Here is a 25,535-nt window from a genome sequence, read left to right on the forward strand (position 1 = left end):
CATAATACAAAAAAAGTTGGTTAATTAGTCAATTTCAAAAAAATATGTAAAGGTTTTTTATTCTTGAAATATTATAATCAGAGGCTCATTTTATATATTAATTTTAACATTTAGGTATAATTAAAAAATGGTCAAATATAAGAAAATAAAAGGTTTGTTAAGATTGAATATTATGAAAAGCTTTAAAAGTTTGCATTTAATTTGTAAAATTTTGTATTTAATCGGGTTTAAATATGTGGGTAAAGTTAAAATACAAAGGACAACAAAAATGAGAAGGATGAGAAGAAATCCGGCCCATTGATCTTCGATTTGAACGGCTGAGATCAATTTAATAAATAAAAATTGATGGAAAGGGCATGAAGATAATAACACACATTTGTTGACTTTCTTTCTCCACATGCAAGGCACATGCCAATTCCTCTCCATCATTTTAAAATGCCCATAACTTTTTCATACGACATTATTTTTAAAAAAAATCACCATAATAAAAAGCGTTTTTTATCTTTAATATGAGTATCATATTGTTATATAAAAATAAAAAATTTAATGGTTTTTTTTGTTGTTCATTGTGTCATTGTGTAATATTTTGTTTCCATTGTGTTTTACGTTTCAAGTCATTGTGTTATATATATTCACCATTGTGTCTTACGTTTTAGGTCATTGTGTTATGCGTATTCATAATTGTTTCTTACGTTTTAGGTCATTGTGTTATACGTATTCACCATTGTGTTTTACGTTTCAAGTTAAAGAGACAATGGTGTGTGAAAAGACACAATGGTGTGCAAAAAGACACAATGGCGAAAAAAGACACATTAATAAGCGAAAAGACACAATGGTGTGCGAAAAGACATAATGACGAAAAAAGACACAATGATAAGCGAAAATACATAATGGTGTGCGAAAAGACACAATGACGAAAAAAGACACAATGAAGAAAAAAGACACAATGCGAAAAGACACAATGGTGTGCGAAAAGACACAATGGTGTGCGAAAAAACACAATGAAGAAAAAAGACACAATGATAAGCGAAAAGACACAATGGTGTGCGAAAAGACAATGACGTGATTTTTGTTTAAATTTTATATAACAAAAATCATACTCATATTAAAGATAAAAAACGCTTGTTATTATGATGATTTTTTTAAATATCATATGAAAAAGTTATAAACATTCTAAAATGATGGTGGTATTAACATGTGTCTTGCATGTGGAGAGATAAAATGTGTACAATTATCTCTATACCTTTTTTTTGTCCTCACTTGACACATGTCAATTATTTATGACTTCTCACACTTCTCATTTTTATTACCCTTTGTAGAATAACTTGACCCTAAATATGTTATGAGTATTAACCATAAATTACGTAGTTAAAGTGACGATTTAAAATTTGAAATTCAAATGTAAATTTGAAATGATTAATTTCAAATTTCGTATTTAAGAAACAACTTACTCTATTTTTAATAACATTAAATGAATATGTTAATTTGAATTTCGAACAGAAGATTGAGATTATTAATTGAGTGATTTATTTTTAGACGTTAGTTTTAACATTTAAGTGTAACTAAAATTAGTCAAATATAAACAAATAGAAAGTTGGTTGGCATTAAATATGGAAAGTTTTTAAATTCTGTTGAGATTGGTCTGTTAGCTGAGATTTTAAGTAATTAAAATGATTATGTTAATTAAATTGAATATTAATTAATTTAAATTTCAAATAGAAGATTGTTTATAATAACTATCTTCATTTGAAATTTAAGTATAAATATATATATATACTCAAATAAACAAATGTAGATTTTATTATAAAATTATATTGTTAACATAAATATACAATTCAAAAAGGATATTTAAATAGTAACAATTTGAAACTAAAGTCAAATTTCAATATAAAAATGGTAATCCTGACATGTTTACTAAAAATGTTCATCGTGACCGGTTAAGTAAAAAATGATAAACTTGACCGGTTCCTTTAACTAAAATGGTATTTTTGACGTTGTTTGTCTGTTAAAGTGGTCTTAAGTTCATCAAACCAAATTAATAGCTTACAAACACAACATATCATGAATCACAACGCCTCAAAAGTAAACTAAACTCACGAGAATACTAATAACAAAATCATATTGAACAATAAAGAAATAATTAACCATAATTAGTAATGGGTGATTTAATTCGCTTTCTATTACTCTATAATTATAAAAAAATAACTTGGGTGTTTTGGAAAGCATATTAACGTAGTCAAATCTTTTAATTTTTTTGGAAAGCATTAACATAGTCAAATCAGTTATATTTATTAGTGTTTTGGAAATCATTAATATCAAATCAAATAATTTTATAACTGTGATGAAAATCATTAATATAGTCAAATCAATTTTTTTTATAACTATTTTAGAAAACATTAATATTTAAATCGTCTGATTTTTTTGTAATATTATTATGATATAAGGTAAATTGAATTAATATAGAATTGTTTTGATAAAATTAACAATATATTATTTGGAGTAAACGGAATCTTGTTTAGTAACCGGAATAATCACCAATAATGTGAACAAATTTAAAATTAATGTTATATATAATAACCAGAATAATTATCAATAGCCGGAAATGTTGAATAATATGAAATAATGACAAAGAAAATGAATTGGCAATGAATTAATGAATAATATGAGAATAGATAATTAGAGTATCAAATAAAACCTTACCGGAAAATGTAATAGTTCAACATCTTCATTGAATCTTGGATTTTGATATAGAACCTAAAGAGATTATAAGAAAATCATATAATAATTAAAATCAATACAAACAAAAAACGGAAAAAAATTGTCAATAAAATAATGAATAATATGATAATAAGCCATTAGAGTATCAAATAAAACCTTACCAGAAAATGATTAATCTCACTTACCGGAATAAGCGATGGTGGAGGTAGTGATCCTAAATAGAGAGAGAGAGAGAGAGAGAGAGAGAGAGAGAGAGAGATTAAAATGATTAATAGGGTTCCGACACATATTTTTTTTCCGGGTTCCGATTGGTTTCGGAGCCGCCGTGATGCCGCGATATCGGAGATCTGGATGTTAGGGATCGGGATCTGTGGCAGAGCAACCGATATGTGAGGGTTGAAGTGGATGGATCCATTAGCATTGGGTGTACATGACGGTAATAGACGACGAGCAAAAAAATCAGGGTTGATATGTTTTAAAGGTTATTTGAGAGAATAATGAGGTTTAGAATTGGGTGTGGATTATGAGTCTTTAAATAGGGTTCAATTTTTGTAATTTCTGTTGAATAAAATAAAAGATGAATGTGTGGAAAAGATCAATATGGAAACATGATGAGTTGGATGCATATGTGGACAGCATAGTTGATTGTCATGTGGACAATTGTATTGCTTTAATAATATTGTTAGATTGTGAAGGCTTCTAAAAAGGGTATGTTTGACAGGAAGCTTTTAGAAGCTTTTAGGAGCTTCTAGTTTCAAGCTTTTAAGAAAAAAACTCATACTCAATTAAAAGTCTTGTTTGGTTCAAGGAGTTCGAAGCTTTTAGGTCAGGAGAAAAAGCGTAAATCTGAAAGCTTCTACTAATAGCGTTTAGAAAAACTACAAGTTCTTAGTATTTTAATTTACCTAAATAACATTTCAAAATAAATACATTTACTATTATTGTTTTTAATTATGCCCATTTTAGTAATTTTATACATTTTATTAAAAGCTTCAGCTACTCTGTCAAACACCTAAATATTTCTAAAAAGCTACAGCTAGCAGCTACCAGCTACAGCTTCCAGCCACCAGCTAGCAGCCTCCAGCTAAAGCTACTAGCTAGTTTTGCCAAACATACTTCTTTTCTCCATTTAAGCAAGCATAACGCTTAACCGACCATTCTTAAACCCTTAACTCTGTAAGCAATCTAAGCTCTTTAACACAAGTTCATAACTAAGATTTTGATAATAAATGAAGACGTGTTGTGATAGTCATAATATACATAGTCAATAACACATGCTTTCAGTTGTTATCATTCCCTACATAAGTAGGGTATGATAACTGTCTAAACTATTGAGAGGGGAAAATGCGACAATCACCTTAATAGTGAGTAATATCAGTTCTTTCTTACCCAAACAAAATTAAGGAGAAGACTAGTGATATATACCTTTTTAGATAGACATATTATGAAGACAATATCTATCTAGTTAAGGAGAAGTTCTTAGTCACGACAAATCTTGATGAATAACAAACACCGGAAGAAACCTCTTGTTTATGTTAGTTAGCACTTATTTGAACCACTATAACTCTTGTGTTCATGTCTTACATTTTATCTACCCAAAATGTTGCATTCTACCTACAAGTTTTCTCACAGGAACAAGTAAACAATTTAATACTGGTATTTATATCACTCCTCCAAACTATAACAACTTTGTTTATTAAATAAGCTCTAGTATATTATCAAGCTTGTTTAAGTTTCGTTTAATTCCAAGCTTTTATCATGATATTTCGAGTAGTTCACGAACAACTTGACTAGTTTACAGTTTAATCTTTACGTTTAAAAGCCTTATAAATACGAGAATAAGTTGCAATGAAAAAAAGATGAACAAAAAGTAAAAAGAAAAAAATAAGGGAGTAAAATCGGCTATTATCTTTTGACAAGGGTGTATTATTAAAATGTATGTATTATCCCTAAACTTATAAAGAAGCAGGAAGGTCTGCTAGGGTTTCATCTTTTGCAAATACCAAAGGAGGCTGCGGCCGTCAATATGGTTCTCAAGTACGTTCTCTCATCAGTTTCTCATATCTAATCTCGATTTCATCACTTATCCTATTGATCTGTATTAAGGCCATGAATTGTTTCTTCGATTTGAATATAGGACAGAGCTTTGCCGATTCAGTGGCCAGAAGATCTATCCTGGAAGAGGTATCAAATACGGGTGTCCACGGTTCGGTTTATTGTGGTTAAATTTTCCTTTTTCGGTTTGCATAATAACCAAAATCAAACGAACTTTAAGTAAAATTATATGACTGTTTTTTAGTTATCGGTTAGTTTTGGTTTGGTTATTGCTCACACCCGTCAAGTTTATCACTTTATTACAGTTTTATGATTTTTTCATTTGTTGTATATAGGTTTTTCTGTTTGCGAATTCCAAATGTAAGAGGTACTTTCATAACAAGCTGAAGCCCTCAAAGCTCACATGGACTGCTATGTACCGAAAGCAGCACAAGAAGGTGATCCAAGTCAAAGATTTGCTATAACAATGCTTCTAGTTTAATTGTTAATGGTGTTTATAATGGTTATGTAACAGGATGCTGCTCAAGAAGCTGTGAAGAAGAAGCGCCGTGCTACTAAGAAGCCTTATTCTAGGGCTATTGTGGGGGCTACTCTGGAAGTTATTCAGAAGAAACGAAGTGAGAAACCTGAAGTTCGTGATGCTGCTAGGGAGGCTGCTCTCCGGTATGGCTGCTTACTGTTTTTTTTGTTAAAGTTTGGGTGGGTCGGTTTTGGTTGAAAACGTATTAAAAATTTAACATTTGGTTTTTGAAAACTAATTTAGAATTGAAACAGAATTTGGATTTTGAGTTTTTGGAAGCCGTGCAGTTTTGATTTCCCCCCCCCCCCCCCCCCCCCCCCGGTTTGGGTTCGGGTTTAGTTCGTCTATTAGGGTTCGTTTTTTTTTGTTATTGCCCGGTTTTTTGGTTTTCAGTTGTAGTTAAAAGTGGAAAATGGGCAGGCTGCTCATTTTGGGCCTGGGTCAAAACATATATTACTCTTAACCTTCAAGTGGCCGCATGAAGTTTTTTTAACGAGCTTTATTTTCACAAGTTTATACATACAAGCATGCGCTCTTTGGTCTGTCTTTGTTGACATGGTTGGTAAAAATTGCAGTGAAATCAAAGAAAGGATCAAGAAAACAAAGGATGAGAAGAAGGCAAAGAAAGCTGAGGTGATATCTAAACAGAAGGTTCAAGGCAAGGGCGGGAATGTGCCTAAAGGTGGTAAGGGACCTAAGCTTGGAGTTGGTGGTGGGAAACGTTAAATTTCCAATGCTGTTATTATTTTTTACTAGATATCATATTTAGTCAAGAGTTTTGAGTATTTTGTATTTGTTCTTGGGTGTTTCCTTGAGTCAAACCTGTTTTTTGGATTTTGTGAAATTGAAGTAACTTGATTTTATGATGCTGGTGGCTTTTTGGTACAATCTCTTGTATTACAATCGCTTGATTTGTCGTCAATATGAATGGTGGTGGTGGTCTATATATAACCAATGGTAGAACACAGAAGACCACTTCCACTTAATAAAACTGTCGCATCTGAAGTTAGTGAGTTTGAAACCATAAAACAACCACAGTACTAGTAATTCCTACAAATAGTTGAAGCTTTGTAGGTTTTGGAGAAGTGGGATGAAGGCGAGCCTTAGTTCTGTTTATGGTGATAGATTAGACGTGCACACAAAAATCGGTTTCGGACCTGAACCTGTGGACCTGACCCGAAACCGGTTTCAGGTCGTACCCGGTAGGCCCAATACTCGATTTGGGTATTTATATACCCGAAAGCCCAACCCAGTTCTTGATATTATATCTCAAAACGATTCTTACCCGGTTCCAGTTCCAAACCAGTTCTGGTTCCCACCCGGAAAAACCAGTTTTGCCGATGCCGGGTATTTGACATTTAATGCTGCTGGAGCTCCATGTTACCGGTTTCAACGGCTTACCGTTGAAACCGTTTTTGATGTCCAAACCCATATAAATTGATTAGTTAGCCATTGTTTCACCACCAAACTCAAAAACACTCTAAAATACTTCTCGTTTTACAAGCCCGAACAACCTACGCCTCTCACTTCCACCACTTCTTAGTTGTTACTATGGCAAGCACCAAAAAGTCTAACAACAAGGCTAACAAGAAGGCTACTCCATCCGTTTTTGTTGACCCGGTTCGTGTTGAAGATGACCCCGAAGTTGCTGCGGTCCTCGAGCATACCCGCAACAAAGAAGTATGGAAGTATGGAAAAATTTTGTGACACTTTGTTAAAGCACGATTCTAACTCGACTTTAAAAAAGCACATCGACAACAAACTTTGCAAGGCATTGAAAGAAGTTCACGTAACCGACCAAGTCGAATTGGGTGAAGATGACCAACAAAGAAGTATGGAAGAATTGGGATTTGGTTATATTGATGAGTGGTGATACTAAGGCTCGTTGCAAATTTTGTGACACTTTCTTAAAGCACGATTCTAACTCGACTTTAATAAAGCACATCGACAACAAATTTTGCAAGGCATTGAAAGAAGTTCACGCAACCGACCAAGTTGAATTGGGTAAAGATGGTACACTCTTTCGTACAACACGAACCAGGTTCAAGATAGAATGACAAAGTTCGTTATTCAACAAGGTTTGCCGTTTAACCACTTTGAAAACCTGGAGTTGACGACCTTGATTCGAGAAACTCTACAACCGCGATACACACATGTAAGTCGTACTACCCTTAGATGTCATTGTATCAAATTGTGGGAGTGTGCAAAAAAAGAGTTAATCGACTTTTTTCAAACTTTTGAATTAGAATCGATGGTAAGTTTAACTAGTGATGTTTGGTCTACACCACACGGGTTACCTGAATCATACATTTGTGTCACCGCTCATTGGGTTGTGAAGAGGAGGTGGACGTAGGGCTTGCTTCCGGGAATTCGGGTGGTAAAGAAGACGAGGATGAAGACTAAGAAGAAGAGTTTGAATATTTGTAATTTTTATTTGTTTTAGTAACTTAATTTGTAACACGATCAAATTCAAGTAATTTTTAATTTTGCTTTGTTTATTAACTAGTTTTGCTATGTTTATTACTAGTAATGTTTTATTTCTTATTAGCCATGTTTTATTTTTTGTTACTATTTCAATTGATTACAATAACGATGAACATTTTATTATATAAAACACAACATATTACAAACATTATTATACATGACAATATTAAACATAACAAGTTAAAATAAAAAACAAGGTTCGTCATTTTAATCTCGCGCTCTACAACGATTAAGCGTTGTTACCCGGCGTGGTAGGTGCTTGAGTTATAGAGCTGGACGACTCTCCCGGCAATACTTATTGGTATGCTTGGGTAGGGTGGAGTTCGACCCCGCTTTCAGAAATTTGAAACAATACTTGCACCGGACCATCTCTTGTGAGTCGGTCATGACACACAAATCATAATGAAACCAAACCTCGGGGCATCGTTTTGTTTCGATGACCATAACAACATCGTCGCTACTTGCCATTGATTGCTGGTTTAAGCTTAATGGTGATTTAAAGTGTGTTTTAGAGTTTTAAAAGTGGTTTAACAAGTTCTACACACCACCTATCTATTTATAATATGTGTGTAAGGTGTATATGGTTAAAAACCGGTTTCAACGTTACAAAAACGGCTATATAGCCGTTGGAACCGGTTCCTAACGGCTAGCATGTTTAAAATTCAAAAAAACCCGGTGTACCTGGTTTTTTCGTATAAACCGGGCCCGGTTCCTACTCTACCCGGTTCCACTGGGTTCCCATATCATTCCAACAGGTCGGGTCCGGTTCCTGACTGGAACCGGTCCCATTCTGTACCCGATTTGAAAAAACCCGGTTCTAAATCGATTCCGGGTTTTAAAAATACCCGATTTTACACACATCTATGATAGATAGGCCGTTTCAAGAGAGCCCTTACTCCACAACATTGGCCCAAAATATACGTAAAGCCATACCACCGATAGAATATTTTTTTCAGTAAAGCTATTAAAGGCAATGACATTATCTATGTTATAACCGGGTTTATACTATCTGCCATAAATTTTGGCTTGAGTTAGAGCATTCTCATCTTACTCTCCATTCATATCTCTATAATTACACTAAAAAACATTATATTTCTCTCCTGTTTAATTAAATAATATTTTTTATACCTTTATTATTACAGTTTTCTCTTTATTCTAATCACAACCAATCCAATAAATATTAAAAAATAAATAGGGGCAAACAATATTCCCTAAATGTTTTCCCAAATTTACAAAAATCACTATATTTCTCTCTCCACCCTATAATTTACACTCACAATCACTCATAACCCCACCCTATAATTTGCAAACTCCCCACACATAATTATAGAGGATGGGATGAGAATGCTCTTATATCCACATCGGATTAGTTATTTTCACACTAGGTAAACCAATACAACTCGGATAGGTTGATAATTATGTCAAGTTGTATCAGGAAGTTTCGGGTTCCGTTTCATTATTTCGTATAGTTCCTATGACTCATACATTAAAAAAAAACATTTTTTTTCACTTACAAAATATAGGAAATAATAGCATTATAAGATAAAAACACGTAATATAAAATACATATTTTGTGACATACAAATTAGACAACGTATGAATAACATGAGCGTTTCAGGGTACCGACTTTATTTCGATACTTGTCTCCAAACATTGGCATCCCGAAATGCTCGTGACATAATATGTACTTTTAAATTACGTGTTTTTATTTTATAACCATGTCGATTGTTAGTTCCTATATTTTGTATTTTTTAGGTTTAAAAAAAAACTACCTATAGGGCTATACGAGCCAGTATGCCTATCCAACTTGTATAGGGGCTATACGGATTATGCCTACCCAACTTTCTTTGTAGGTGTGTCGGTCACAATCGATGAACTCGTATTCCTCATATTCTTGGTGACGTGGTGAGATGATTAAGCCTAGGTTTTTTTTATTAGAAAAGGTTAAGGGTGCGCTTGGTAGCCTCTTAACGTTCCTATTAAGAGGTCACCTCTTAATCGTTTAGAATTAAGAGTGTTTGGTTCATAAAAAAAACATCTAAATGACTGAATGGGCCTCTTAAATATTCAGCTTCAAAAGCACGCTGAATGAAAATAAGACCTTATATACCCTGCCCTTTACCATTTCCATCTTCATTCACGTCCATACCATACCCTGCCCTTTACCCTTCCCATCTTCATTAAAGTCCATAACAGTTCCACGACACAAGGTTGAGATCAATTTCTTTCTCTTCGAATGAATAGAAGAGTAGGTCGACGGTTAATTTCCGGCCTACTACGCACGCAACGGCCGTCTCCATTTTGATTTTTGTCCGATTCCAATCACAAACCAGGTACTATCTCTGCTCGATTCTAACCCCTATCCACATTGAGTTTGGTTTTCTGTTTTCTGAGCCTTATTTGTTAAAGGTTTGAAGCACAAACATATAAAGGGGTAGGATTAATTGGAAGCATGATGGTCTTGAGAAAACATTTCTTGCAGCTTGTATTGAAAAAATAACACTCCATGGATGTGAAGGAAGTAGCCTTAAACTAATATCATGGAGGAATGTGGCGGAAAAGTTGAAAGCAGAATACAATCTCATAGTTGATAAAACACAAATGAAGAACCGTTATGATTATATAAAAGCAAATTTGCAGCTTGGTCAAAGCTCAAAAAAAAAACCGGTAATGTTTTTAATCCCATAACAAACACTTTTAACTTGTCGGAAGAAGAATGAAAAGTAGAGATGAAGGTATTTGTTTATATTTTTAATAATAGTTTTTATTATAAGTTAATAATCTTATAGTATTTATAATATTTTCCTCACAGTCGAACAAATTTATAGAAGCTTTGAAAGTGCACCCCCTTCTTATCCCGAGCTTTGCATTTAATTGTTTTAGGGCTCTACATCGAATGGATTTGACAGTTGGGGGCCATCTTCTACACTTCTTCATCCTTCTGAGAAAGTGTCTGATAGCTATTCACATGGTATTGAGCATATTGAATGCACTCAAATGGACCTCCCAACTCAAGTTGTTAGTGAGGATTCGCCTGAGCCGTCCAAAAAAAAAGGGAGAGAAACGAAAAGATAAGGAGACTATATATTCAAAGCCAATAGAAGCTGGGGAGCAAATTAGCAAGGCGGAGAAGATGTTGATTGAGAAACACAATCTTTCTAATGACATGGATGCATTTATGGAGAAGTTGGAGGCATTGTGATGGGGAGAGTTTGATGCAAAATATCAAACGACGCTTTTCTTTTTAGCAAAAGTGCTGATATTAGAAAAGTGTGGTTACGAATTCAGCCACACACTTGTGAGCTATGGGTTAAGAATGCGAGAGTGAAGTATGGATTGTTTTGATTTGTGTTAGATTGGATTTTGTGGATGTTACGTTTAAGATGTTTTTTGGATGTTATGTTATGAATGTTTATTTGGATTTTATGTTATGAATGTTTATTTGGGTGTTATGGTATGCTATAAATGTTTTTTTGGATGCTATGTTATATATATATATATATATATATATATATATATATATATATATATATATATATGTTTATGTTATATGTTAGGGATGTTTTTTTTCATCTTGAATTTTAGGTTATTTTTATGACAGTTAGCTTATGGATTCGAATGATGAGATTATAGTTTTCATTTTCCTTTGTTGGCGTTGGCTACATTTAGCCTCAAGAAGAATTGAAAGGATAAGAGACCTTAATTCGACGTTGACTGGTCATGCATACAAGCAAGAATTGTTGCATGGATCTTCTACACAATGTCATGATGTAAGGCCCCGTTACCGGTAGCCCTACTTTGATGTTGGATTTACTCATAAACACAATTCTTAATATCAGAGTTAACTAAAACTTTACGCGGAATATAAAACTTCAACCATAACATTTTACATAACCTTCAAATCTTGTCTTATAAAATATTCAGAGTTATTTAAACATAAAACATGGTCTTTAAAACATCACAACATTTCTTCGAGATGCCAGTATCTTCGATTCCATGCCATGTGTCTTTAATCATGCGAGCTGCCTCAACCTATTTGCCTGTGTGCATACTAAAAGTCAGCTACGCTTAGTGAGTTTTAGTTAATCACATAACTTACTTTACATACACATCTACGTGCCCGAAGGTACGCATTACATACTTAACCTGTCCATCATTCTTTCTTATACATTCATGGCTATCCTTACGTTATAAAGAGCATTCACCCTACATACCTCGGATATTATTAGGGTCCGGTCACCCTTCATCCTCAGATATTATTAGGGTCCGGTCACCCTTCATCCTCAGATATTATTAGGGTCCGGTTACCCTCCATCCTCGGATATTATTAGGGTCCGGTCACCCTTTCTTCCATACCTTTCTATATACATAATTGTATGTTTCATATATACATACATACATCATTCATTCTTCATATATAATAATTTATCATCAAACTTTTACCTGTCAGTACATGCAATATCCAAAGATCGTTCATGTACTATTTACATACCATACATATATAACTCATACATCATACATACTTCATTCAACATCAATCATACACCATATATACATTCATATCTTTAGCTACCACCTGACGGTCCATGCCATATCCGAAGATCGTTCATGCACCGTCAAGCAATCATCTTACATAATTCATATAAGGCATACACTTAACACTTAAGGTAAGTGTATTAACTATCACATCGAGTATGCACACAACCCCGAAAACATAACAAGAAAGTGGGGATAGAAACTCACCTGAAGTCGGTTACGTTCACCGTTAATTGTTATTCCTTTCTTCAGTTGGGCACGGCTAACTGTATAATAATTACATGCATCAATTAACTATCACTACTCATCTCGTGTTTCTAGTCTAATTATAACCCTCAACGAACGGGGTCCGGGGGAAGCGCCCCTGGCATCGGGGTCTAGGGGCGGGAGCTCCTAGCAGGGTCCAAGGGTTAGAGCCCCTGGCTGAGGTCGAGCTGCCATGTCAACTTGGAAAAATTTTATTTCCATTAACTGTCTCATCACATTTTCCATTAGCATTTTGAATCATTATTTAATTTGCTACTTAGAAGTTCAAGGGCTTCTTTGTAATTAAATCATTCTTTTTCTAAGTCTAGGGACCATTCTGTCATTTAAGTAAACTTCTAGTTCGCTACCGGATTTTTAGCGAATTGGTTTGTCATAACGAATTGGACCTTATGACGAATTGGCCCCTTTTAACGAATTGGACCTCATAGCGAACTGAACCCTAATAACAAACTGAACCTTAATAACGAACTGAACCTTCTAGTTCGTTATCTCCTTTTAACGAATTACTATAACAAACTGTGGTTAATTCGTTATCCTTTTTTTCCTTGATGAATCTGGTTGCGAACTAAGGCTGGTTCGTTATACTTCTTTAACGAATTACGTGACGAATTACCTCTAATTCGTTAACTCTCTGTTAACGAATTAGGGTTAGGTCAGAGAATGTCATAAACATTCTCTGACATGTTAACCTCGTACTAGCCGCCTTTCCGGCGCCGCCATCGCCGGAAAACCGCAAATCTCACCGAAAAAACGTATTTTCACCGTTTTACACCGTTTTTCATCGTTTTTTCGTCCCGTTCGATCCAGATCTGAGCTAGGGTGATCCCTAAACTCATCTTAGGTTCGATTTATACCCGATTCTACCCAGATCTCGTGACTTAAACGGGTTAACGGTGTCGGCTCGTCGTTTTGTGACCATAACTAACGGATTTAAGCTCATACAACAAAATACTATCATACGTTGTGTCGGGATCCCTTTCTTCTTCTATATTTCGGCTAGAGAGAGGATTAGAGAGAGAGAGAGAGCTTAAGTGTGTGTTTATGTGGTGTATGGAGTATGTGTAAAATGAATTAAATGGGTGATTATTGGTTTATATAATTATTGATCATGGGCTTAAGCCCATGGTCTTTCCTTATTTCTTCCATAACCCAAATCCATAACCCATATCCATTTACCCAACACTAGCCCGACTCATAACAACTCATATTTCGTTAATTAACTGAAATCAGAAAACGGGATGTTACAAGTTTTCCCTCCTTAAAGTGGTTTCATCCCCGAAACCTAACTATTACATAAACAAATCCGGATAAAACTTACGCATCTCTTCCTCAGCTTCCCATGTAGTGTCCGATCCCTTGCGATGCTTCCATATCACTTTCACTAGGGGTATAACCTTGTGTTGGAGTTGCTTTTCCTTGCGATCAACTATCTTGATTGGTTGCTCAATGTAATTCAATTGTTCATCAACCTCAATGTCTGTTAATGGCACGTGAGACGTGTCATCAGCTAGACACTTCCTTAGATGAGAAACATGGAAGGTTGAATGAATTCCTTCTAACTCACCAGGTAAATCCAGCTTATAAGCTACTTCACCCACACGATCAAAAATCTTAAACGGTCCAGTGTACCTCGGACTCAACTTTCCCCTCTTCCTAAAACGTATAATTCCTTTCCAAGGCGAGACCTTAAGCATCACATTGTCACCAACGTTAAACTCAATCGGTCGTCGCCGCTTATCATCATACGACTTCTGTATGTCTTGAGCAGCTTTCATTCTCGCTTTGATCTGATCGAACTTTGAGGAGGTTTCTTGCACAACCTCTAGGCTTCCAATCTCCTTATGACCAATCTCTCCCCAGCATACTGGAGTTCTGCAACGTCTTCCATTCAACATCTCGAACGGTGGCATACCAATACTTGAATGGTAGCTGTTGTTATAAGAGAACTCTGCCAGATGCAGATGATTGTCCCAACTTCCTCCAAAGTCTAAAACACAAGCACGTAGCATATCCTCAAGGGTTTGGATCGTCCTTTCAGACTGCCCATCTGTTTGAGGATGATACGCTGTACTAATGTTCAATCTTGTCCCCATGGCTTCATGGAACTTCTTCCAAAACTTCGAAGTGAAACGAGTATCTCTATCAGACACAATCGATAACGGTACTCCATGCTTAGATACAACCTATTTAATGAACAAGCTTGCTAATGTTTCTGATGAGATAGCCTATCGTATAGGCAGAAAGTGAGCACTCTTGGTCAAACGGTCCACAATCACCCAGATGGTATCATGATGCTTAGCTGTACGAGGTAGCTTAGTTATGAAATCCATGGTGATGTGTTCCCATTTCCACTCTGGTATCTCTAGCGGTTGCATCTTCCCATAAGGCTTCTGGTGCTTTGCCTTAACTTGTAAACAAGTTAAGCACTTACTAACATAATCTAATACATCGTTCTTCATTCCCGACCACCAATAATCTCGTTTCAAATCTTGGTACATCTAAGTAGCTCTTGGATGAATCGAATATCTTGACTTATGAGCTTCATCTAAGATTCGACCTCTGAGATCTCCATGGCGTGGAATCCACATACGGTCAAACGTAGTCTTAACACCATGCGTGTTTTCCATCAACTCGTCTTGCTGACCGAAAATCCTTTCTTTCTTTACTAGCCCTTCATCTACCAGCACTTCTGCTTGCACTTTGACGATTTCTTCAAAAAGACTTGAATTCATGATCAACTGGTACGATTTTACAGTTGCAATGACTTCCTCATTCTTACGGCTTAGCGCATCAGCAACCACGTTAACTTTACCAGGGTAGTACTTAATATCGCAGTCGTAATCCTTTATCAATTCTAACCATCTTCTCTGTCTCATGTTCAATTCCTTCTGCTCGAAGAAGTACTTTAAACTCTTATGATCTGTGTAAATGGTACACTTAGTACCATACAGGTAGTGTCTCCATATCTTGAGAGCATGCACTACTGCTGCTAGCTCCAAATCATGCGTCTGATAAGTACTCTCATGGACTTTCAACTGTCTAGACGCGTAAGCTATCACCTTTCCTTGTTGCATCAACACGCAACCTAACCCACGATGCGAAGCATCAGTACAAACAACCAAATCCTCGTCACCATCGGGTAAGGCAAGGATTGGAGCTTGCGTGAGTCTCTTCTTTAACTCCTGAAAAGCTTCTTCTTGAAACTTACCCCAACTGAATACTATAGACTTTCGGGTCATACCGGTTAATGGTGCGGCTATCTTGGAGAATCCTTCGATGAATCTCCTATAGTAGCCAGCTAACCCTAAGAAGTTTCGTATATCAGTTGGATTCTGTGGAGTCTTCCAATTTGTTATAGCTTCAATCTTAGCTGGGTCCACAGTAATCCCTTCAGGATTAATCACGTGACCTAGAAATTGCACTTCTTGCAACCAGAACGCGCATTTTGAAAACTTAGCATACAACTTCTCTTTCTTCAGAGTCTCCAATACCTCTCTCAGATGCTCAGCATGATCAGACTAGCTTATGGAATAAATCAATATATCATCGATGAAGACGATAACTGACTTATCCAACATTGGCCGGCACACCCTATTCATCATGTCCATAAATGTTGCGGGAGCATTCGTTAGACCGAATGACATTACGAGGAACTCGTAGTGTCCATTCCGCGTTCGGAACGCTGTTTTAGGGATGTCTGCCTCCTTCACTTTCAGCTGATGATCGCCTGATCTGAGATCTATTCGTGAGAACCAACTTGAACCTTGAAGTTAGTCAAACAGATCATCAATCCTTGGCAAAAGATATATGTTCTTTACCGGAAACTTATTCAACTCGCGATAGTCTATGCACATTCTCATACTTCCATCCTTCTTCTTCATGAATAACACTGGTGCGCCCCACGGGGAAACACATGGTCGAATAAATCCCTTGTCGAGGAGTTCTTGTAGTTGGGACATCAATTCTTTCATTTCGGACGGCGCTAGACGGTAAGGCGCTTTCCCAACGGGCTGGGCTCCTGGTATTAAATCTATATGGAATTCTATCTCTCGCTCCGGTGGCAACCCCGGAAGATCCTCAGGGAATACTTCTGGGTAGTCTCACACGATAGGAACATCTTTCATTTCTTTCGTTTCGGCCGTAGCGTCGACAACATACGCCAGGTGGGCACCACACCCTCATCGTAACAACCCTTCGGCCTTTATCATCGAAATGACGTTAAGCCCTGAACTTTCCTTATCGCCATAGACTGTCACCGCACTACCATCCAATGACTTTAGCTTTATTATCCTACTCTTACACACTATCTGAGCTTCATAATCGGACAACCAATCCATTCCCAAAACTACATCGAACCCTCCTTAGGTTATAACATACAAGGTAACAGGGAACTCATGTCCCTCTAATTCTATCATACAATTCTTAACCATTTTCATTACTTTCACCGAGGTGTCACTAGCGGTTTCTACTATGAAGGTTTCAGACACTCGACAACATTTCATTTTAGCTAGTTTACTAAATGTCGCAACTACAAAACTTCTATTCGCACCCGAATCAAATAATACTGAAGCAGAAATACCGTTTACTAAGAACGCACCGGTCACAACATCAGGAATTTGTCTAGCTTGTTCCTGGGTCAGCATGTAGGCCCTAGTCCTCGGCCTCGCTTGATCAGCATATTTCTTCCCACTATCTCCAGCTTCTCCTTCCGTGCATTCCCTTGCAAAATGACCCGTCTTACCGCATTTATAGCATGCGGGTTTTGCATGGCATTCATTAGCATAATGCCCCATCTTCCCACACTTATAGCAGGCATTTGTCCCCATCCTGCACTCTCCACCATGAGCCTTTCCACATTTGTGGCACACGTCCGAACCAGTGCCCCACTTGCACTCACCACCGTGTACCTTCCCACATGTCTTGCATGTCTTTCTCCCCCACACATTCTGCTTCTTATCCCTAGGGTTCCATAACTGAGTACTTGGTCGTTTGGCAGGAGCGACCCACTTATTCTCTTTCTTCTCTTCCATAACTGCCTCATCTGTCAAGTCCTCATAAACCGTTTCTGCGAGCCCCACGGCAGAATCAAAAGTACCTGGTCTACCAGCCTTGACCAAGATGCGAACATTCTGTGGCAGTCTCCTAAGGAGCATTTGATCCGCTTGGCCTCGGTGTTCACCATATCTGGCACCAACCTTGACAAACGGTTGAATTCAGTGAGGTATTCACGGTGCGTCATCTTACCCGCCTTCAGACTCAAGAACTTCATCTCAACCTTCTCTACCTCTGCATCAGCATAGAATCATTTCATCACTAACTCCTTCAGATCGTCCCACCTCAAGGCTTTGATCTCTTCTCGACTCTTCCTCTACTCAACTGTCTCCCACCAGTACATCGCCTGCTCACCGAATGACTGGGTAGCATACCCCACAGCCTGGTCGGGACGGCATTCGCTAATTCGGATAATTTTGTCCATCGCGGTTATCCATTGGAGAGTAGCGATTACGTCTCCCAAGCCAGTTAGCTTTGGTGGATCACAGCCTTTGAAAGACTTATAGTTGCATCCACCACGGCCCCTTTTCTTATCATCAACCTTCACTGACTTAACAATGCTTGATTCCTCCTTTTCCTCCACATCATCCTTCTTACTCTTTTCCCCCGACTTCTCAGCAGACTTTTCAGGGTTCCAGTTCTTCGCAGCAGCTGCTACCGCCTGAGCAATGGCAGCTTGAACGGCAGGGTCAAGTTGATACCCTTCGTTGTTACTCGGATTTCCACCGGCTGCACTTCCTTCGCCTTCATTGTTAGTGGCTACCTCTACTGACGGTTCTCGGGCAACACGCGGCCTACCACGATGTCCTGTACGCCCTCCTTTTCCAGTAGCTTTCTTAGCTCTAGACATTCGTATTCTATTAGGAAACACAAACGTCATCACTTAAGGAACCATTTAGTACAAGGATAGTAAGGCTAACAGGTAATAACAGTGGCCAGCTGTGATTAGCTGCTCATGTTACTTTCCGTGTCCTATACACTTCCTCTTATGAGTCTATTTGTGCAAATTCTACTTTTAACAGTTAGACAATCAAACAGTTCACATCATCACATAATCCTATCCCTAGCAATTAAGCTAGCATTCATACATTCTTTATGTAGCAATTACGCAAACATCCATTCATCATTCTACCTTACATGTGAATTAAATCGCATACTTTACCTTTACTTGGCTTGCTTGAGTGACACATGGCATTCTCGTACTGGCATCTTCTTTCTTTTCTTACTTTAATCCCATTTTCTGTTCGAGTCTAAGCAAGTAGGATGCTTAAATCTCTTGAACTTTGCTCTGATACCAACTTGTAAGGCCCCGTTACCGGTAGCCCTACTTTGATGTTGGATTTACTCATAAACACAGTTCTTAATATCAAAGTTAATTAAAACTTTATGCGGAATATAAAACTTCAGCCATAACATTTTACATAACCTTCAAATCTTGTCTTATAAAACATTCAGAGTTATTTAAACATAAAACATGGTCTTTAAAACATCACAACATTTATTCGAGATGCCAGTATCTTCGATTCCATGCCATGTGTCTTCAATCATGCGAGCTGCCTCAACCTATTTGCCTGCATGCATACTAAAAGTCAGCTACGCTGAGTGAGTTCTAATTAATCACATAACTTACTTTACACACATATCTACGTCCTGAAGGTACGCATTACATACTTAACCTGTCCATCATTCTTTCTTATACATTCATGGCTATCCTTACGTTATAAAGAGCATTCGCGCTACATACCTCGGATATTATTAGGGTCCGGTCACCCTTCATCCTCGGATATTATTAGGGTCCGGTCACCCTTCATCCTCGGATATTATTAGGGTCCGGTACCCTGCATCCTCGGATATTATTAGGGTCCGGTTACCTTCCATCCTCGGATATTATTAGGGTCTGGTCATCCTTTCTTCCATACCTTCATATCATACCTTTATATATACATAATTGTATGTTTCATACATACATACATACATCATTCATTCTTCATATATAATAATTTATCATCAAACTTTTACCTGGCAGTACATGCAATATCCGAAGATCGTTCATGTACTATTTACATACCATACATATATAACTCATACATCATACATACTTCATTCAACATCAATCATACACCATATATAACATTCATGTCTTTAGCTACCACCTGACGGTCCATGCCATATCCGAAGATCGTTCATGAACCGTCAAGCAATCATCTTACATAATTCATATAAGGCATATACTTACCACTTAAGGTAAGTGTATTAACAATCACATCGAGTACGCACACAGCCCCGAAAACATAACAAGGAAGTGGGGATAGAAACTCATCTTACATAATTCACCGTTAATTGTTATTCCTTTCTTCAGTTGGGCACGGCTAACTGTATAATAATTACATGCATCAATTAACTATCACTAATCATCTCGCGTTTCTAGTTTAATTATAACCCTCAACGAACGGGGGTCCGGGGGCAGCGCCCCTGGTAGCGGGGTCTAGGGGCGGCAGCCCCTAGCAGGGTCCAAGGGGCAGAGCCCTTGGCTGGGGTCGAGCTGCCAGGTTAGCTTGGAAAAATTTTATTTCCATTAACTGTCTTATCACATTTTCCATTAGCATTTTGAATCATTAATTAATTTGCTACTTAGAAGTTCAAGGGCTTCTTTGTAATTAAATCATTCTTTTTCTAAGTCTAGGGACCATTCTGTCATCCAAGTAAACTTCTAGTTCGCTACCGGATTTTTAGCGAATTGGTTTGTCATAACGAATTGGACCTTATGACGAATTGGCCCCTTTTAACGAATTGGACCTCATAGCGAACTGAACTGAACCTTAATAACGAACTGAACCTTCTATTCGTTATCTCCTTTTAATGAATTACTATAACAAACTGTGGTTAATTCGTTATCCTTTTTTTCCTTGACGAATCTGGTTGCGAACTAAGGCTGGTTCGTTATACTTCTTTAACGAATTACGTGACGAATTACCTCTAATTCGTTAACTCTCTGTTAACGAATTAGGGTTAGGTCAGAGAATGTCATAAACATTCTCTGACATGTTAACCTCGTACCAGCCGCCTTTCCGGCGCCGCCATCGCCGGGAAAACCGCAAATCTCACTGGAAAAACGTATTTTCACCGTTTTGCACCGTTTTTCATCGTTTTTTTCGTCCCGTTCGATCCAGATCTGAGCTAGGGTGATCCCTAAACTCATCTTAGGTTTGGTTTATACCCGATTCTACCCGGATCTCGTGACTTAAACGGGTTAACGGTGTCGGCTCGTCGTTTTATGACCATAACTAACAGATTTAAGCTCATACAACAAAATACTATCATACCTTAGGTCGGGATCCGTTTCTTCTTCTATATTTCGGCTAGAGAGAGGATTAGAGAGAGAGAGAGCTTAAGTGTGTGTTTTTGTGGTGTATAGAATATGTGTAAAATGAATTAAATGGGTGATTAATGGTTTATATAATTATTGATCATGGGCTTAAGCCCATGGTCTTTCCTTATTTCTTCCATAACCCATATCCATTTACCCAACACTAGCCCGACTCATAACAACTCATATTTCGTTAATTAACTGAAATCAGAAAACGGGATGTTACACATGAGATTATGCGCCTTTCGCGTGATGCATTTGTACCGTTGTGCAATCATTTTAAACAAAAAAATTTGGTTGCAAAGTAGTAGCGCAATAAGCGTTGAAGAAAATATGGCTATGCTTTTGACTGCCTTGGGACATAATGAACGTTTCCGAATGGTTAAACGAAGGTTTCAACACTCAACAGAAATGATTCATAGATGTTTTCATGAGATCCTAAATGTAATGATGAATTTTGCAAGAGAAGTTATAGTTCCAACATCTTCTAATGCAATCGCAAATACCTCAGAACGTCATAGAACGTTAAAACTAATATTTCCTGGGGCAATAAGTGCGCTAGATGGAACTCTTGCACATGCGGTTGTGCCTGCTGATCAACAGACTCGTTACAGGGGAAGAGGTAAAGGTGAATGCTTTCAAAATGTCTTAGCAATTTATGATTTTGATATGATATTCACGTTCGTATGGACCGAATGGAAGGGCATTGCACATGATTCACGAGTTTTAAAAGAAGTTTCTGTTGGAATTACGTATGCCCGAGACACATACTTATACTAATGTGGCTAACTGTGTTTGATCCAAGTCGGGTCATACCCAATAACAAGCTAGACGACACCAAATGTATTCTTTTAATGATTTGATCATTTAAACGAATACCGAACACTACGTGTTTAGAAAATTGGTTTTCTAAACAAACACACTTGAGGATTTAAATGAATTATCTGGATAATTTGTTTATATAAATTAATTATTTAATTGGTTAAATAATTACATAAATGTATGTGCATTTTATAAAAATGAGTTTTATAAAATAATTGGAGATGTTTTAAATGGTTAAAACAAAAACACAAAAAAAATAAAAAAAAAATAACAAAACCGGCCACCCCATGTGGGTGGAAGGTTTGTCCAATCATGGTTTTGTCCTTTTGTGTTGACAACCTCTTTATACACCTCCAATCACAAGACATGCAAATATGATCCTCTCTCCATTTTTGAATTCAAGTGTAAAAAAAAATAAACATCCTCTCACACTCTCTCAAAACCCACGGCTCATTTGAGCATTTTGGGAGAGCTTTGTGAGCTTGTTTTTGTGTTCATAAATCCTAGCAAACAACTTGGTATTGTCACAAATAGCTTGGGGTATCACACTCTTGAGGTCTTCTTCTTTGGAGGCTTGTCATTCATCCACCATCTTTTTCAACAACCCACTTGTTCTTCTAAAGGTAGAAGAAGGTACAATTTACATTTTGTGAGCATTTTGTTCTTGTAATTTTGATCCTTGTTCTTTGGGTTTTAGTTTTAACATATTGGTATGTTCATAACTTGTTTTAAAATCTTAGCTTCCGTTGCGTTTTCTTGTTAAATATGGTTAACTTGAACTTTGATAATCTTGTATAAAACCCAACAATGGCATCAAGAGCCGGTTACAAGGACTTATGCTTCTTTTATGTTCATAAATTTCGGGTTTTTCATGGGTGAAAAGGGAGGTCCGAAAATTTGGTGGATTTTACCCCTCATGGTTTTGTAAGATCTTGACATGCATGGAAAGATCTTAGGAAACCATTTAACATTTGGATGATAAGATTTCAAAATTGTAAAAATTTTGGGGGTGGTGGCCGTAGCCTCTTGGGGGGGGGGGGGGCGCTTTTTCTTTGGTGAATTTTAGGCATTGGTTTGCTTAGGTTGCATGCTTAGAACATTTGGTATGTTTGGATGTGCCATAACCGAAACCTAGACCTTGGATGTGTTGATTGTTGTTTTGTGTATGTTGATTATGTTTATTATTCAATATGGTTGTAATAATTCATAATTTTAGGCTTGTGTAATTTATTTGTTCATAAATGGTATGTAATAAGTAGATTAGTTGCATTTTCTTCATTTTAGAAAAATATGTATTAGGATACATGTTGTAAAAATTGAAGATGCAAGAATTGGTGGATTTGGGCCTTGGACCGAAATTTTGGGCTTGTTGGGCCTCACCGGCCCATCATGGGATTCAAGCCCATTAGGCCCATAAATTTCACTCTTGGGCCCAAGAAGACTTTGGAAGTTTGGAGCCCATTAAGAAGCCCAACAAGAACACAACAACTTGGAGAGGATACTTGAAGCATTTGGATGCAAGATCAAGTGGGAGTCAACATTACATCCTTGTGTCATGTTTTGTCCCTTAGGTGTGACTTATGACCTATACTTGTTTCGGCTAACAAGTATGGTCAAATTTAGCGGTTTTCGGTTATGACTATATTTTGCATGTGTATGCTTGGTTGTTTGTTTTACTTTATGTAATGTGTGGTTGATAGATATTAGGATATCCAAACCGTCACATAGGAACGACAACAAGCATAAAACGGGTTCTAATATATACTTGGTAATATCGCGTCAATTAGTTTAATTAAATGGGTTTATTAAAACTAAGCGATCACTCACTTATAATAAAATTGGTTTTATTATAACTAGAACCTTGAAAATTGGTTTTCAAATCGCCATATTTCTAAATGCATGTTAGGATATGGCATAATGTTTTTCAACTAGAATATTTGAAAAATTTAAAAAAAAAATCCCTTTTTCATTATTACCAAGGAAACAAGTCTAACACCATCCTTTTGTATGACACTTAACGTATTAGGGAACCTTAAATGGGATAAAGGTCACCTAACCATTTTGAGCAAACTAATATACTTAGGGTAATATTAACATATTTGTGGGATAAAGGTCACCTAACCACTTGTATGTTAATCTTACATGTTTATACAAGTAGGACGACTTGAATTGGAAACCATGTGATAAAGGTCACCTAAGCATGAGATCCAATGGTGTTGATGGGATAAACATGCCAACACGAAATAAGGATTTCGAATGGTCCCATACCTCTAGAAGTTGCAAAGGGTTGCAATTGTCAAGGTTGACTACCTTGTTAAATCAAATAACGGGATAAAGGTCACCTAACCGAAGTTTGATTTATCGTTGGATTCTAGAATTTAATTATTATTTTAAAATCTGGAATAAAAGGGTATTAATAATTAAATTGTTTATAATACTAAAATAAAACTTTGTTAAATTTTGTAGATGGCCGCTAACAATGCAAACACCTCTACCCATAACACCCGGAACCTATCCTTAAGAACCATCCTTGAAAAGGATCGTCTAAACCATAATAACTTTATGGATTGGTATCGCAACTTGAGAATAGTTCTCAAGCAAGAAGAGATATCATATGTCTTAGACGATCCCATTCCCGATGAGCCTAACGTGGAAGATGAGGAGGCGTATAACAATTGGGTCAAGTACACCAAAGATTCGGTGCAAGCCTCTTGCCTCATGTTGGGGACTATGATTCCCGAAATCCAAAAGGATTTCGAGCATCATGGGGCATACGACATGATAACTCAATTGAAGGAAATGTTCCTTCAACAAGCTAGAGCGGAACGTTTCGAAACGGTTCGAGCGTTTCATGCATGTCGTATGGAGGAAACCCAAAGCGTCTCATCTTATGTCCTAAAGATGAAAAGCTACATTGAAAAGCTTCGTAGGTTGAATTGTCCCGTATCTAATGAGTTGGCTACGGATTTGATCCTCAACTCTTTGACCAAAAGGTTTGAAACCTTTGTCATGAATTATAACATGAATGGATGGGACAAAAGCATTGGTGAGCTTCACGCAATGCTAAGAACGGCCGAAGCGGGAATGGTAAAAAGGTTTTACCCGTTCTAACAATCAATGAAGGAAAAAGGGGGACATAACTCCAACCCCAAAGCAAGTGTTGCTAAGGGCAAGGGCCACGTCCAAGGAAAGGGAAAGAGGAAAGCCATCACGCCCACCAAACCGAAGGAAAAGAAGCAAAAGGTTGCGGCGCAAGATCCATGCTTTGAGTGTGGAGAGATAGGTCATTGGAAAAGGAATTGTCCGACCTATCTCAATGCGTTAAAAGATAAGAGGGATGCGGGGCATACCTCAGGTATTATCTTTACTATACATATTGAACTAAATGTTATTTCTTCAAATACATGGGTACTTGATACCGGATGTGGAACTCACATTTGCAATTTGTTGCAGGGGTTCAAAAGAAGTAAACAACTCAACAAAGGGGACATTAGTCTCTTTATGGGCAATGGAGCAAGAGTTGAAGTCCAAGCCCAAGGAGACTACTTGTTAAAGCTTCCAAGTGGTTTGGAAGTAATTTTGAAGAATGTTTTGTATGCTCCTAAGTTAAGGAGAAACATTATTTCCGTGTCCCTTTTAAAACAATGTGGCTTTGATCTTAAATTTATAGATTATGATATTCATGTTTTAATGAATGGCATGTTTTATTTTAAA

At 37.0% G+C, this 25,535-nt stretch overlaps 1 protein-coding gene across 1 annotated transcript; it reads left to right on the top strand.

Moving 5' to 3' along the window:
- Nucleotides 1-4,708: 4,708 nt before the first annotated feature.
- Nucleotides 4,709-6,077, top strand: LOC143582726 (large ribosomal subunit protein eL24-like). Its single transcript, XM_077065215.1, has 5 exons — nt 4,709-4,755; nt 4,856-4,958; nt 5,109-5,210; nt 5,288-5,436; nt 5,869-6,077. Exons 1-5 carry the CDS (start codon nt 4,745-4,747, stop codon nt 6,017-6,019), a joined length of 516 nt encoding a protein of 171 aa, XP_076921330.1. The 5' UTR covers nt 4,709-4,744; the 3' UTR covers nt 6,020-6,077.
- Nucleotides 6,078-25,535: the final 19,458 nt, after the last annotated feature.

Source organism: Bidens hawaiensis, unplaced genomic scaffold (assembly GCF_021521415.1).
Source record: "Bidens hawaiensis isolate Kalapana, Puna unplaced genomic scaffold, B.hawaiensis_p1.1 tig00031847_1, whole genome shotgun sequence".
Classification (NCBI taxonomy): domain Eukaryota; kingdom Viridiplantae; phylum Streptophyta; class Magnoliopsida; order Asterales; family Asteraceae; genus Bidens; species Bidens hawaiensis.

Excerpts from the sequence above, each read along its gene's own strand:
- LOC143582726 (XM_077065215.1), top strand. Across the intron at positions 4,959-5,108 it reads GGTTAAATTTTCCTTTTTCG|GTTTTTCTGTTTGCGAATTC; the intron begins GTTTGCATAATA and ends TGTTGTATATAG. Across the intron at positions 5,437-5,868 it reads GCTAGGGAGGCTGCTCTCCG|TGAAATCAAAGAAAGGATCA; the intron begins GTATGGCTGCTT and ends TAAAAATTGCAG.